The sequence below is a fragment of the Lissotriton vulgaris genome, chromosome 6 (genome assembly GCF_964263255.1).
Source record: "Lissotriton vulgaris chromosome 6, aLisVul1.2, whole genome shotgun sequence".
Classification (NCBI taxonomy): Eukaryota; Metazoa; Chordata; class Amphibia; order Caudata; family Salamandridae; genus Lissotriton; species Lissotriton vulgaris.
Window position 1 is genome coordinate 771,080,384 of NC_141694.1, and position 15,680 is coordinate 771,096,063.

At 47.0% G+C, this 15,680-nt stretch overlaps 1 protein-coding gene across 2 annotated transcripts in view; it reads left to right on the forward strand.

Moving 5' to 3' along the window:
- Positions 1-15,680, forward strand: part of LOC147707959 (amine sulfotransferase-like) — a 323,007-nt gene that overhangs the window by 48,682 nt on the left and 258,645 nt on the right. For both annotated transcript variants that reach the window (XM_086926762.1, XM_086926763.1), the window contains exon 3: positions 13,169-13,377. In XM_086926762.1, the coding sequence (XP_086782888.1) occupies positions 13,169-13,377 (209 nt within the window). The remainder of the gene's footprint in view (positions 1-13,168; positions 13,378-15,680) is intronic.

Here is a 15,680-nt window from a genome sequence, read left to right on the forward strand (position 1 = left end):
AACGGCGGCCCATTGTCCGTTTTGATCAACTGGGGAATTCCGAACATTGCGAATACTTTGCTAAGTATTGGTTGTACATTCACAAAACTGGTGGACTGTGCTACTTCCACCACCGGGTATTTCGTAAAGCTGTCTATTAGGACTACTGTCACTCTCCCATCCGGGAAGCTGCCAAAGCCCAGGCTGAGCCATGTCCAGGGTGACGGAGGCGGGTCTTCCGTGATAATCGGTGCTGGTGTCTCCGGTAGACTAGTGAGCTGACACGCTCGGCAGTTCCGTACCACACTGTCAACTTTCTCATCCATGTTGGGAAACCACACTTTCTCCCGCATCCGTGCTTTCATTCTTCTCGTTCCTTGATGACCCTCATGGGCTAGCACGGTCGCCTGATCCTGTAAGATGATAGGGATAACTACTCTTGACCCTCGAAGAATTAATCCATTACCAGCTCTGCTGAGCTCGTTATGTATCTTCCAAAATTGCGACAGGCGGGCACGGTCTGCTTCATTCCAGCCACTGACGTTGCGCAAGAAGTTCTCCCATGATCCAGTTTCTACTGCTTCCTTTACTCTCGTTAATACGGCATCATTGTCATATTGGGCTACAATGACATCTGCTGCTAGCGCTTGAGGGCACGACAGTTGAGAAACCATGTCCACGAATTCTTCTGTCAATGCTTCCTGATCCATCATTACACCGGTATCACCCGGGGGATGTCTTGACAGGAAATCCGCCGGGTTTTTCGCCCCGGGCCTATAGACGAGGTCCATTTGATAGTGTTGGACCTGAATGGCCCATCTCTCAATCCGAGGCGGGGGATGTGGAGCCGTCCCTTTAAACAACGGTATTAGTGGCTGATGATCTGTGACCATCCGGAACGGATGACCCGTTATTTACAGGTGGAAGTGATTTCACTGCCAACGCCTCCCTCTCGATTTGTGAGTATCTGGCCTCCGTAGCTGTAAGGGCCTTACTGGCGAACGCTAAGGGAACCCACACTCCCGGTTCTGCCTCCTGCGCTAGAAGTGCCCCCAGACCTACTGGGCTGGCGTCCACTAGTATTTCTGTCTGCCTCGCTGTGTCAAAATACGCCATTGTTGTACTGTCCAGTAGCGCTGCCTTCACCTTGTTGAACGCCATGCCCATGAAGCTTCGCACTTCCGATGCTGAAGTCGGAGCTGGAGCACACTTTTTGGCCGACGACTTTCGGGGGTCCACCTTAACACCTTCCGAGTCAAAGACGTATCCGAAAAACTCTATGGACTGCTTGAAGAACTGGCATTTCTCTTTGTGGAGTGTGACTCCAAAGTCTGACAATCTCCTAAGTGTGGCTCTCATTCTTCGATGGTGCTCCTCACTTGTTTTGGCATGTATCAGTATGTCATCACTGACATTTAGCACTCCTGGAAGTCCTGACAAGATCTCCTTGATTGCGTTCTGAAAAATTTCCGCAGCCGAGATGATCCAAAGTTCAGTCTCTTATATCTTCTAAGACCTAAGTGTGTAGAAAATGTTGTGATATAGCGACTTTCTTCGGCCAACTTTAGCTGATGGTAGCCTGCATTTAAATCTAGTTTGGAGAACCACTGGGCTCCATTCAGGTCTGTCAATATGTCATCTATCGTGGGTGTGAGATGCCTCTCCCTTTTGATCGCCTTATTGGGCATCCACATGTCGATGCATATCCGTATTTGGCCTGGTTGTCTGGGTTTCTCAGTAATCACCATCGGCGAAACCCATGGCGTAGGTCCCGTTACCTTCTCTATGACACCTTGGTCCTCCAATTTTCTCAGTTCTTGCTCCACTGCTGATCGAAGATGAAACGGGATTCTCCGATGCCTCAATGCTATGGGCTGGATGGCCTTGTCAATGTGTAGTTTGACTGGCGGTCTTTTGATTGTTCCCAGCCCTCGAAACAACGATGGAAACAACTGTAGGATTTCCTCCGTATGCAGTGCCTTCACTGCATTGGCAAAAGCGATTAGCTTGCTTCCCTGTCGATGACATGGAACGTGGTCGTCAGCTCCTGATCCTCTGCTCTGACTTGTACAGTCATTTTTCCTCGTAATGGTGGTGGCGTCTTGCTACCATACGTCAAGATTCGAGCTTTCGATGGCACCAATTGTGGCCTGGGTTGTAGCGCCTTGTAGTGCTGAATGCCCATTACGTTGATTGTGGCTCCTGTGTCTATGACTCCAGTGACTGTCGAGCTGTCAATTTGAATCTGACACTTTGGTTGTGGTCTCCGTCGTCTCTTGAGTTTGCTCACGAACGAGATGTAGTAGCACTCTTCTTCATCCTCGGTCGACGAATCATCCAACCGCTGTGGGTAGCGGGCCTGTGTTCTCGCACCTTTCGAGTGGTGAGTCTCTTCTAGGGCTAGTTGTCTCACCGCTTTTGTCGGTGGTTTCCTGCCTGCTGTTCCAGATCCTCGAAAGTTTCCTCTCACACTACTCCTGCAGACACTGGCAAAGTGGTTCAGTCCTCCGCATTTGGCACATGCCTTGCCACGTGCTGGGCAGCCATCGTGGTTGTGCTCTTCATACCCACAGGATCCGCAAGGCGCGCGGCACGGCGTTCTGGTCGGCCATCATCCTCGTCCTCCTCGGCCACTGCTCCGCACTGCATCCACCCTTTCTGTCTTTACTGTGACTTCTGCGTTCACTGTCGGGTTTATGGCCGCCTCAATTGCTGTGGCTCGCGCATCAGATAGCTCGTGTGACCTGGCTAGCATTAATATTTCATCCAGTGTTATTCGGGGTTGTCTCAGTATTAGTGTCCTAAGGTGTTTGTTCTTGCACCCTTGAATCAAATGAGCTGTTACCTCTTTTGTTTGATCATCATCAGGGCATGTACTTATGAGCTCTCTCAACCTCGCATGGAAAGCGTCCATCGTTTCTCCTTCCCGCTGCCTGGACTGCCTGAACTTGAAACGTTCATATTGAGGATTCAATTGAGGGTCAAAGTTTGCATTCAACGCTTGTACAGCCGCATCATAGTCCATTGCTAGCCCAGTATTCGGCAAGTGCGTGAACAATTTGTAGAGCTCATCCCCACCAAAATGCAGGAGCAAAGATCTCTTCACTTTGTTGTCTTTTTCCCTAGTGGCAGTGAAGTAATTGTTCAGTCGGCTTAGCCACACCGTCCACCTTGGTGCTGCCGTCCCTGGATCAATTAGTGCGCTGAACGGCGGTATGGGGTTGATCTGTGAGTGTGGTGACTGTTGGATCATTGGTCCCGCTGCCTGCTGTCCTGCCGGCCCTGCCACCTGTGCTGGGGCTGCTACCTGCGGTGCTCCCCCTTGCACTGCGTTGTCCTGGACAACAGACATCGTGACAAGAACTAGTTGGGGTTTTCTTCCACACTTTTCTTTCCACCCCTACATGCAGTTGTCCACTCGCTTTCTTGCTGCTTTCACACTGTAGCTGTGTCTCATGTGCCAATGCTTATTTCCCTTTTGGCTTTACTGCCAGTCACTGTTATTCACACTGTGGTGCAACATCCATGTCTCACGCTTCCATTTGCCAATGCTTGTTTTTCTTCATATGGGCAATTTCACATTTGCCTTTACCAATGTTTTTTTTCTTCTGTGCGACCTCACTCTTGTATCTCGGCCCCTACGGCCGCTTGACCCCTTTAAATATTGCTCCGCTGTTCACTGCCTTCACGCGCCAATCCCTGAACGCTTAGCGTGCCTTCGCTCCAGTCATCGGAGCCGCTGCCTCTGCGCCGCGATGAAGACCTTCACACTCGTCTCCACAGTCTGGGCCAGCGCGCATGCACTGCGCATGCGCACGCGATGCCGTTCACTCGGGCCTGTATCTTACTCGGCTCGTCAAACACCTTGTCTCCCACTCTCCAGGGGCCTCTTGCCTGCCGGTCCCTCACGCAGCTCACCGCACGCTGCTTACCGGCACTTGCAGTTACCGCATCCACTTCCAGAGCAGGTAACACTGTCTTCATTCAGCTTCACCTTTGTCGGAGGCCACGCAGTATAGCGGCGCCGATAATGCCTCCTCACCTCTCCGATTCTTCTTGGGTTGCTTCCGAGGGGAAATAATATACCTACCTCGTCGCCAGTGTAAGGGAGGATGATAACTCACAGTGAGGGCCTACGCAGAGCACATAAATGATGACACCACACTTCCAGGTAGTCTCTGGGACCGGAAGCCACGAGCGACCTCCGGTCGTTTATTTATATCCTTCTGGCCACGCCTGGCCAGAAGGTGCTACATTGTGTGTAGGTGTTTCCGGGTCTCGGCCGAGACCCGTGAAACACTAGAGCGCTACAGTGTACACAGTGTAGGCTTCAGCCCAGAAAGCCTGTTCACTCATAAAGTGAAATGCATAACCTGCATTTGCTAAATGAAATTCTATCAGAAAATAAAATCAAGTAATAGCCTGTGCGCTGGGCGAGGGAGGAACTCCCATGAATGCTGTCGGTGTGAGTGGATTAGTATTAACGCTCACACACTGGTGTGATAAGAGACAATACACGGATGATGTGAATTGGGGTTATGCGCTGAGCGTGGTCAAAGTGGGGGTGAAAGGCAAGGAGTCAGCATTGGAGTTTACCTATTAACTCAGCAAGTGAAATGCGAAACAAAATATGCTAAATAAAGAACTATCAGGAAATACTATCAGAAAGTTGCCTGTGTGCTGGGCGACGTGAGGGTCAGGGTCTAGGGGCAAGTGCCGATACCAGGAAATCCGGCGCACACACTAAAGAAACTATGAAAACACCAAATTAATGGAGGAATATGAATACAAATGACTGTGCACTGTGCGGGGTGAGGGTTTGGGTCTAGAAGTAAAGCAGACCCTGGAAAAGCTGAGCTGAGGCTCAGTGCAGGACACTCGGCCGAAAGGAGACGTAGCTGAAATCAAACTGGCAACATCCGTCAGCTCCGTTTGGTAGTATGACGTGCCGGGTTTAAGGAAAAGCCAGATATATACTGAGAAAACGCAGGGAAATCTGAATGCGAACGTGTGTGCACGTAGGAAAACCAGAAAGAAGGAGGGAAAGGTCCCTTAGTGGCTATGAGAGAAACGGATGGATCCATGTCTCGGGTTATACATTCAGTATGGGGGCAGCATCAGCACAGGAGCATCCCAGGGCAGGTGGCACTGGGAAACAAGCATTTACAATGCAATGGTCTCGGCAATATTATAGGTAGAGCTATTGATGTATATTTTTTTTATCCTTAAATAAATGGCATTGTCATTTCTGTTGGCATTAGCGTAATATTTTGTATATGTGATACCTATTGCATTAGCAGAGAGAGAGTGAGGTAGTGAGATATATAGAGAGAGTGAGGTAGTGAGAGAGAGTGAGGTAGTGAGAGAGAGTGAGGTAGTGAGATAGAGAGAGTGAGGTATTGAAACAGTGATGTAGTAAGGGAGAGGGATGTTGTGAGGTAGTCAGATGTAAGCAGAGAGTGATGTTGTGATGTAGTGAGATATAGAGAGGTAGTGAAAGAGACAGTGAAAGTGAGTTAGTGAGATAGAAGGAGTGAGGTAGAGAGATAGAGAGTGGGTGATGTAGTGAGTTAGAGAGAGAGAGAGTGAAGTTGTGATGTTGTGAGATTGAGAGTGAGGTAGTGAGAGAGTGAGGTAGTGATGTTTTTAGAGAGAGAAGTTGTGAGATAGTGAGGTAGTGATATAGATAGAGGGGAGTAGTGATGTATAGAGAGTTATGTAGTGAGATAGAGTGAGGTAGATATAGAGTGAGGTAGTGAGAGACAGAGAGAGTGAGGTAGTGAAAGAGTGAGTTAGTGAGGGAGAGGGATTTTGTGAAGTAGTGAGATAGAAACAGTGAGTGATGTTGTGACGTAGTGAGATAGAGAAAGATTGAGGTAGTGAAAGAGAGAGTGAAAGTGACTTAGTGAGATAGAAAGAGAGAGAGTGAGTTAGTGAGATAGAGACTGATGTAGTGAGTTGGAGAGAGAGAGTGAAGTTGAGAGGTAGTGAGATAGAGAGTGAGTTAGCGAGAGAGTGATGTAGTGATCTTTTGAGGGAGGGAGTTGTGTTATAGTTAGGTAGTGAGAGTGATATCAAAATAGATGGAGTGATGTTAGGGAGATTATTTCTCTGCTCGGATGACTTCGTCCAACCGTCACACGCTGCTGCACTCATGCCCGTACCTGCACACTCCTCCGGGTTATTCTCCTCGGTGTGACTGCTTGCCGGTATGATCTCTGTGTCTCGGGCGGAGCTGCCTCGGAGAGGGAGCGGCACAGAGACGCACGGAGAGAGAGAGAAACAGTGAAGAGGGCCGGGGAGGAAGAAACAGACGAGGGGACAGAGGAAGAAAGGACAGCGAGGAGTGGAGAGAACGGGAAAGGCAGAGAAAGTAGGCATTTATGGGTCAATAAATTAAAAGCGGAGACTGGAGGAAACTCAGACAACACTGGATTTAAAGAAAGAGAGGGACGTAAGGTGGAGTGGAAAGAGAGAAAGAGGCAGAGGGTGCACAGGGGACAGTTTTGGAGAGGCAGAGAAAAGAGTCAGGGAGAGGCAGAGAGCAGGGCAGGTGGAGGCCGAGAAAGCAAGAGGCAGTAAACAGGCAGTGAGAGAGGAAACGAGGGGCGCCTGCGGGGGGGGGGGGCACAGAGAGTAGAGGGGAGAGGGCAGTGAAGAGGGTAAGAGTGAGGCATGAGGAGGGAGAGGCACGTTACAGAGGGTGGAAGGCAGGAAGACGGGGAGCAGAGAAACGAGGGCGAGGCACAGAAAAGAGAATAGGGCAAAACAGTGAGAGGGAGAAAGGGGCAAAGTGAGATGGCAACATCGGGAGGGCAATGGAATGAATGAGGGAAGGGAAGAACAGCAATGGTGAGAGGAAAGTACCAGCGAGTAAAACTGACTGGTGAGAGAAATGTACAGTTCAGCTTTCTGCTTCCCTGTACACCTTTGTTTCACCTCCTTCATTTGACAGCATGGTTGATGGGACTTCAAAGTGGTCATTATGGGCATGTGCAACACTTATCTTAAAAATTATAACATAACAACCATGACCCAACAATTCCTGGTCAATGCACAACTGACTTGTGTGTACCATTTTCTCTACATTTTCTCTACATCTTACTCTTCTTTTACTTGTTGGTATTAAGACACGTAAAGAAAGAGTAGACGTTTTTCACCTGGTAGGAAAAGATAGTAGGTCGGGTACACTGACGCAATGATTACCTTTGAAGCTTGTTGCTTGAACCACCATTTTATGGTCTTTTCTCTAACACCTGGCTTTAATGGAAGCTGCTTGAATTAGAATTTGATTTAACTCAATCATGTAGTAAAATTGTGATAATTAAAAATAAATTAGGGGTAAAGTAAATGTAAAATCGACCATCTCATTCAGGCTATCGTATCAAAGTGCATAAGTAAAAGCAGGCATAAAAAAATGTCACATCCCTTTGAGCAGACCGACTGCCTTTCTTGCGTAATCATGGAAGAAATAGAAATGTGTGCTCTAACACACCATGTACATGGCAAACAGCCACTCCTTTGCCCCCGCTAAACATTTGTGACTTGCTTTTCCAGACCAAGGAAGATCCCCTTGGTTACAGTCAACAAAAGTTACCGAAACCAAATCATGAAAACACACCGACAAATAGTGTAGTGCACGAGCGACAATCTGAAGCACGCTCTGCTGATATTGGAAACCTTATTTACGGGAGACAAAAATAGGCTCACTCCATGCAGTCGTCTAGGAAGAGAGTCTACAAAAGAAGAGCTAAGGAATTTTGCTGTAACGGCCAACCAAATAGCAGTTAAGAGTGCATCCAAAGCAGTAGTTTGTTCTGGTGGTAATACGCCCACTGATGAATTACTCCAGGAAAGAAATGGTTCATGGTTTTCGACGAAGCACACAGGGCTGAGAGGTGCACGAGACATGCAGTGTAGTAACAGACCGGGGCAGAAAATAAGAGACAGACCCGTGAGATCAAAAATCATGTGCTTTACCTTCAAACAGAGCCGGTGGCGGCAGTGATCTCCGGGCGCCCAGGGGACAGGAGGGTGGGGGACTGGGTAGAAGAGGCGGCGGCAGAGTCCTGCGGCATAAGACAATCGATCCTCACCTCACCTCAGACGAGAAAAAATGGCGCCCGCCAGCTTCCGAATTTTTCGGATTCGGGGGCGTGGTTTTGCTGTTTTGAGTGACAGACAACGTCACTGTCTAAAGAACAGCAAAACTTACGCCCCCAAATCCGAAAAAGACGGGGCTAAATCGGAGTGACGCATCTCTCCTCCAATGGCTGGCCTCCGTTTAGGAAGCCAGCCAATGGAGGAGAGACAGGGCAGGGAGGCGGGTTCCAAAGTGCTACTAAGGGACATTAAATCTCCGACCCCGGACTGCGCAAGCGCAGCCTTTAGGTCCTCGACCTAAAAACGGCCTCTAGTGGCTAAAGGAATGTGCGAAGTCTCAGTATCCCTTAAAACCAGCTGGAATATGGGCAGCATTGGAGAAGGCCCCACATGGTTAGTAGGTAGCATGCCCGAAATGAAAAACAGGGCAAGTGGCACTGGGAAAAGGGGCCTCTGGTGGCGAAGGAAAGAGCGCAAGATCCGTATCAATATTACATGATTCTTGATGAGGCAGCGTCAGCACAGTCTCCGCATGGGCAGTAGGGTCCAGGCGAGCGAAGTGCGAGTAAGTCATGAGGATTGTAAGAACAGTGCTGGGGATCAGACAGTGTGTGTTCGGGTGGAAATGAACAGTTCCTGACGGATCGGTCATGAGGTATCCAGGCCAGATCTATGGTACTGCACTGAGGGTGTCAGGCATGAGACCAGAATAAAAGGCAGGCCTGGAGCTGTCCCAAGCATGGGGAAAGCCCATGGAAAGAGGTAAAGACGGAAAGAAAAGCAAGATTACCACCATAGAAAATTAGAAAGGAACCACATGGCATCTGTCCAAGTTTAATACCACACGAGGAGGCAAGGCTCCTAATGCTGGGGTAGTTGTAAAGAGATGTATCTCAGGAAGTAGTGAAACTCATGGTCAGAGTTGTGTGCCCTCTTGGCCGCATCAAGTCTGCAAATCCACTTAGCCTCTGCCCTCCTGAGTGTCAGTTCCCTATTTCCACCCCGGTTTCTAGGTGGAATATGATTGATGCCAAAGAAACGGAATTTGATGGGCCCTCTGTGTGTTATGCGGTAGTGTTCTGTCATAGGGTACCTGTCATCGCCGTTGATTAGTGCCCTACGGTGTTCTTGGATTCTGGTCTTAAGGTTGCGGACTGTGCTGCCCACATAGATGATGCCGCACGGGCATTCCAGTTTGTAAATAACAAACTGTGTGTTGCAGGTTATGTGATGTTTGATTTTATTCGTATGGTTTGAGTTATAACTCAGTTCCATGCGCTTGTTCAGTCCCAGATTGCAGACATTACAATTGGTTCAGGTAAAGAAACCTTCAGGTGGGCGAGGCAACCATGTGTTGGTGGTTGCTTTGCTGGTAGTGACGTAGCTGGGGCATAGGGAGCTTCTCAGGGTGCGCCCTCTTCTAAAATCAATGAAGGGTAGTCATTGATGAGGGGACGTAGTTTGTGGGAATTTCAACCAGTAGGTGGCAATGTTTTCTGAATGCCTTGAAGATCCGATTGCTATGTGCCGTGTAGTTAGGGAAGAAGGCTATCTTGTTACTGTGGTGCTTGCTGCAGTGGTGTTTCCCCGCCCCTTGTGAGTTCTTGTTGGTAAATGTGCCTGCTCTAGGCAGGGCAAGTACCCTCTGCTCGGCTCTGTCTTTTTCTTTTTCTTTTATTACGATGATCCATTACATGTTCATCACGTATATCCATTCCATACACATCCTACTTGTAATTGTGTTACCCTGTTGCTATGTAACCCTTAAATGCAATCTGGCCACTCGTTTTTTTTTACCGGTTCTTGTACTTCTTTTCTACCCCCCCTGCTCCCTCCCCTCCCCTGCTTCCTTGCGTTCCCTCTTTTCATCACTACTCACGTTTCCCCGTCCACATCACTGTTCCTTTCCTTGCCTCCGAAGTCTTGTGTCATGTATATATGAATGTGTGTCTGTGTACATATATTTATGTGTTTTATATTGCAATTTACAGCCCTGAAGAAGTTCATTGTATATGAACGAAACGCATTGGCTGGCAATTTTTTGTATGAAAATAAAGGAATCACTAAGACTTTAACAAGACTTTATGACTTATTGACAAACTACCTTCACTATCGAGTTGTGCACCACTCCAAATTTTGGGTTCGTTCATTATCTGCATCTTAGTTGGCACCCAATGACGGCAAGTGCTGTAGTAGCTTGTGCACACTCAGCCGGATTCATTGTTGAAACATACACAAAGGGAACACACACAGACCCCGCACCCCTGGGACCACCACCTCTCCAGTGCAAAAAACATTAAATAATATAGGGCAGGCTGCCCGGACCCCCATACCCCAGGGAGATCACCTCCATAGGGCAAATTTGACTTTAGTGCGGGGGGCACTTGGACAACCCAGGGACCACCCCGTTCCCGGGGCAAAAATAGATTTGGAGGTGGGATAGTGTACCCCAAGTCCAAATTTGGCCCGGGGAGGGGGGTTGCATGACCCCGTACCCCATTCTTTTGTGGCCAGGGAATGGTATCCCTGGGCCATAATCTGCTTGGGGAGCGGGTGGCCCAGTCCCCTCGCCCATTGAATTGTGGTGGGACCAGGGGGATGGGGTCCCTAGGGCCAAAATCAGACCCCCACCCCTATTTAAGGTAGCCTGGTCACTCACACACCCACTCACAGACCCACACAGACAGTCACACACCCTCTCACAGACCCTCTCAGACACCCACTCACAGACCCACTTAGATACTCACACATCCACTCAATACCCACGCAGACACTCATACATCCACTCAATACCCACTCAGACACTCACACATCCACCCAAGACCCACTCAGACACCCACTTACACACTCATGCACCCACTCACACACCCTGTGAGATGCTCACTCACACACCCACTCGGACACTCATGCACTCACTCACACACCCGCTCCCAAAGGTTACAGGTAGGACATAGAATTAAAAAAAATATATAGAAATGTATTGAAATACCAAAGGTTACGGAGACATAGTTAGGAAATAGAATTGATAAAACCTTAGACATTCAGTGACAAAATAACCAAAGGTTACAGGTACGTTATAGTTAGGCTCGGATTTCACTCATACAAAACCATAGAAATTAAGAAGTTAGCTGAGCTAGCTATAACTTGCGCCCCTGCAGTGCACTGCTTATGACCTCACATATTACATCACTCATGATTTGGTGCAGATGAACATGCAATTCTGCATCCATGTTATGACCCTCTATATATGTATAATGAAAGGATGTGGCATGGCGGTATTGAGCCCTGAATGTACAAGGAAACACCCAGAGGACTGTTTGGCAAAGAGGTAAAGCAGCCATAGCATCAGGACGAAAACAACCAAGGATCATGAATCACAGAAATCTAGTAGGAAAAGAGTAAAGACAATTTAGGAAAAGGGAAACACAAACTGGGGAAGGGAACAACGAAACAGCAGTGGAGGAAATGCAATACTGTGATGAACTAAACAAGAGCTGGAGCAATACAAAAAAGGCAAAGTTGCCAGGCACCATATTGCTAATTTGCAGCTCCTTTTTTGTGACCAGGAGGTGCTGTGCACGCTCTACTGGTCTTGACCTGAAAATATCTGTTCTCGACCATTACTCTGTGGGCCAAACTCCAAGAGTCAGTTGTCCAGTCGCCAACCCATCCTTGCCTTTCGTGATTCCTTTGCATGCCCATGTCCCTTGTTAAAATCCTGAGTCCCCAGTTATATGGGGTGTCAACCTGCACCTCCTCGAGAAATCAGAAGGCTCTCCATTGAATCTTAATTATAAATCAGGTGTTGAACAACAAATTACCAGTGACCATCCTAAGCATCAGTTTTGTTTGCACTATATCCTACCAGAACAATCTGCAATTCTACTGAGTTAGTATATCTGTTGCTAAATGTCACTCCACTAAAGTCAATGAATTACAAATCACAACAAGCATTGGTAATGCATCGGTTTTGCCTGTGTAATGATTAAAGAGCTGTTTTCATCAATCATCTTCCGGGAGAAGGAAAGAGCTCACGGACAGATAACAGGGGAGCGAGAGGATGTGGCGCAGTGGCCAGAGCTGCTGACTCAATAGTTGGGGATCCTGGTTTGGGTCTCGGCGGCACTGTGTAACATTCTGTGATTCTATGCAAATCACTTAAGCTCTCTGGGCGATACATTGTTATATAAATATGCTGCAAGAGGAAAAGGCAAAACTTTATGAAAATATAACAATAGATTTCTGAAGCACAGAGCAAGCTCTGTGCGGGCAAAAGATAATTACTATCCCCTCCCCACTACTGTCTCCACTCTTCCTTGAGAGACTATAAAATTAGTTACTTAACAGAATAAAATATTCCTGTTCTCCTACATGCACGTATTTTCCTCTAAAAAGCCTTACTATATACGTTTCTCATTACAGGTGTGTGCGGATGAGTGGAAAGGTTGGGTGGTAGCTGTGTAGATCTTGTGGAGTATAAAAATGGATCGAAGTGCCATTCGTAACACTCATAGGGCCTCATTTATGAAAAGTGACGCATCGCTGCGTGAAAACAGCGATGCGTCACTTTTCATTTCGCCCTCCTTGCGACACATTTACATTATGACGCATCATTGCGCAAGGAGTTACAGATACGTCAGTATTTCTGACGTATCTGTAAGCGCAAAAGTGACGCTTTTCTGGAGTGTGTCACAAAAGTGACGCAACTCCAGCAATGCGGGGCCTGCGTCAGTCTTACGCCTGCTGTGAGGCAGGCGCAAGATTTTGACGCAACGGCGTCCTAGAAGTGACGCAGTGAAATCTCATAGATTTCACTGCGTCACTTTTACGACCCTTTCTTGCGTCAATACGCCCCCCTTGCAAACATTATACCTGGCGCAGGTATAATGTGGCACAGGGGTTTACAAAGTGACACATCTACCTAGATGCGTTACTTTGTAAATATGGCGCAACAAGGCGCATTTTTTACGCCACTGGTGCGTCACAAAAAGTGACGCACCAGCGGCGTAAAAGTGACGCAAGGGCTCATAAATGAGGCCCATAGTATATATGTATAGCTGTTAACCCACATGCATTTGTATCCTAGGCACAATTTGGATGCAGCAGATCGTAAGTCTTATTTGTAATGAAAATTATCGGAATGGAATAGAAGATACTACAAATGCTGCTCGATCACCGTGGATTGAATCCAACTTTAGTAATCAAGATCATAGCAAGAGGCCCTCTCCACGTCTCTTCACTTCTCACCTGCCATATTACCTTGTTCCGAAGGATCTCAGAAACAGACGAGGAAAGGTAGATCAAGTCATATGTTTTTATTTGTGCATATGAACATAGAGCTATATTTGAGAAATATATTATTGTTTTTCTTTCAGTTACATTGTCAACTGGAAAAAGACTCTTGCAATGGCACATTGAAAAACATAAAAACATACTTACAGTACTCACATCAGTGTTTTCAGAATCCATACTTTTTTGTGAATTGTGTCATTCCATGTTTTCAGTCATTTCAACCAATAAGAATGAAAGTAATGTATGCATTATGGTGTGATCATGCCATCTTTGGTTTCCGCTGAGAGTTCTAACCGTTTATTGCATAGTGGAAATTGAGATTCTCTACCAAGATCAGTAACCAGCCAGAATGAACTATATCAGGTTTTTGCTGGGCGTGCAACTCTGAATGTGATTTCTGAGTGAGCGGATGAGCCAAACGAACCTAGCAGTCATTCAGAAGATTGCTCACCCTGAATTCTGAGATTCCTAAATTTCCTTTTTTCCTTCTTTCCATCCTTCTTTTAGTATTTTGCCCTTCCTTCTCTCCATCCTTTTTTCGTACTTTTTTTTTTTGTAAACTTTATTTTTCGACATTTTCAAAATGTGAAAAGACATAGACATATCATACATTCATTCATTGCATCTGATACATCGTTTACAGCTATCGGGTAAGCCACATGGGCCATGGTTACGCACAAAAGCACAAAGGCACTAGAACACTTAGGAGTCCATTCTTTAGAAACATCCGGGCGGATTGCATAGTCAATGTACACAGCAATACAGCAAAATAGCAATACTTAGATGGGGCAGCTAACATGGCTTTCACTGTGTTGGCATCAGCACTCTCCTTCAGGGCATCTCTAATACAATCATAACTCATGTATGCATCCACAACCCATTATATTACTGTTCAATAATACCCCTCAGCCTTGCTCCTCAGGGGTCTGTCCCTTCGGCGACGTCCCTTCCTTTTGTAGCATGTAAGTCTGTAGGGGTCCCCAAATGTCCTTAGGCCTGGACGCAATAGGTTGAGTTTCTGCATAAATCTTACCCTGATCCTGACAATATACCAAATCTTGTAACCATTCTTTAAACTTTGGGGCCCTTCCCCTCCCCCATCTACAGGCAATGCGCCGCTTGGATAATAACAAAGCAACATCTAGGAATTTTCTATAAGTCCTGGGTACCCGTGCAGTGTATCCCAATAACATTAGCAAAGGGTCCTTGTCAAGGGCACTGTATAACAATAATTCTAGTGCATTGTGGACCTGTGTCCAATATGTCTCCACTTGGGGACATTCCCATGATAAGTGGAGGAACCCCGCTCCAGGTCTCTTGCATCTCTCGCAACAGTCATTATCTGCCAAGTTGAACCTATATTTGCGCGCAGGGGTATAGTACATCCTATGCAGAAATTTATAGTGGATAATTTTAAAGCGGCAGCTAGATGTGATGTTTCCCGTAAGATCGCAACAATAGTTTCACTGATCATCGGTCATCTCTCTCCCTAGATCCTCACTCCTGTGCCCTCTGGAAGATCCCACTATCTCCGGCGTGTGAATCCGTAAGCTACTATAAATGTGCGACACTAAGTGTGCTCCATCAGCACTATTCAACGCAGTGTTTAGCTGCCCCACACTCTCTGGTTCTTTAGGGTAGTCGGGGAGCAGAGTCTTCATACCCTCCCGTAATCTGATATAATAGAAAATCTCTAAGGGAGTGGGTGTGGTATTTCCAAACAACAAGTCACGTGACCGAAATTCACCATTTATAAAGAGATCTCCCCATGTAGTTATGTGTAGTCGTTGGCACATATTTCGAAAACCAGATTCTTGCAATAGACCTATTCTGGGATGATAGGAAAGGGGCATACATGGTGCATATAAGAATGTGACCCCCAGGTTACGTGTAATTCTCTGCCAGGCATCTATGGTAGCTGTCACTGTGGTCGATGGAACATCCAGTGCACTAATAGGAGCGTAAACGACCCCATTCAAAGACAAGGGTGTAGCTATCCAATCTTCTGCAGCTATTTGAGGCATAAAAGGGGTGAGTTTTACCCAATGGTATAAATAGTTGGCCTGCGCGCTAAGGTAATAGGCCGCAAAATCGGGGATGTCGAATCCACCCTTGTTATAAGGTTGTGTCATAACAGCCCATTTCAGCCGCGGTTGCCGTCCTACCCAGACCAATCTGATCAATTCCGTCCGTAGCGTTTTAAAGAAATAGGCCCCCATGTAATACGGGATGTTGAGGAAGTAATATAGGAAACGAGGCAGAATAACCATCTTGATAAGGGACACTCTAACAGCCATTGACAATGG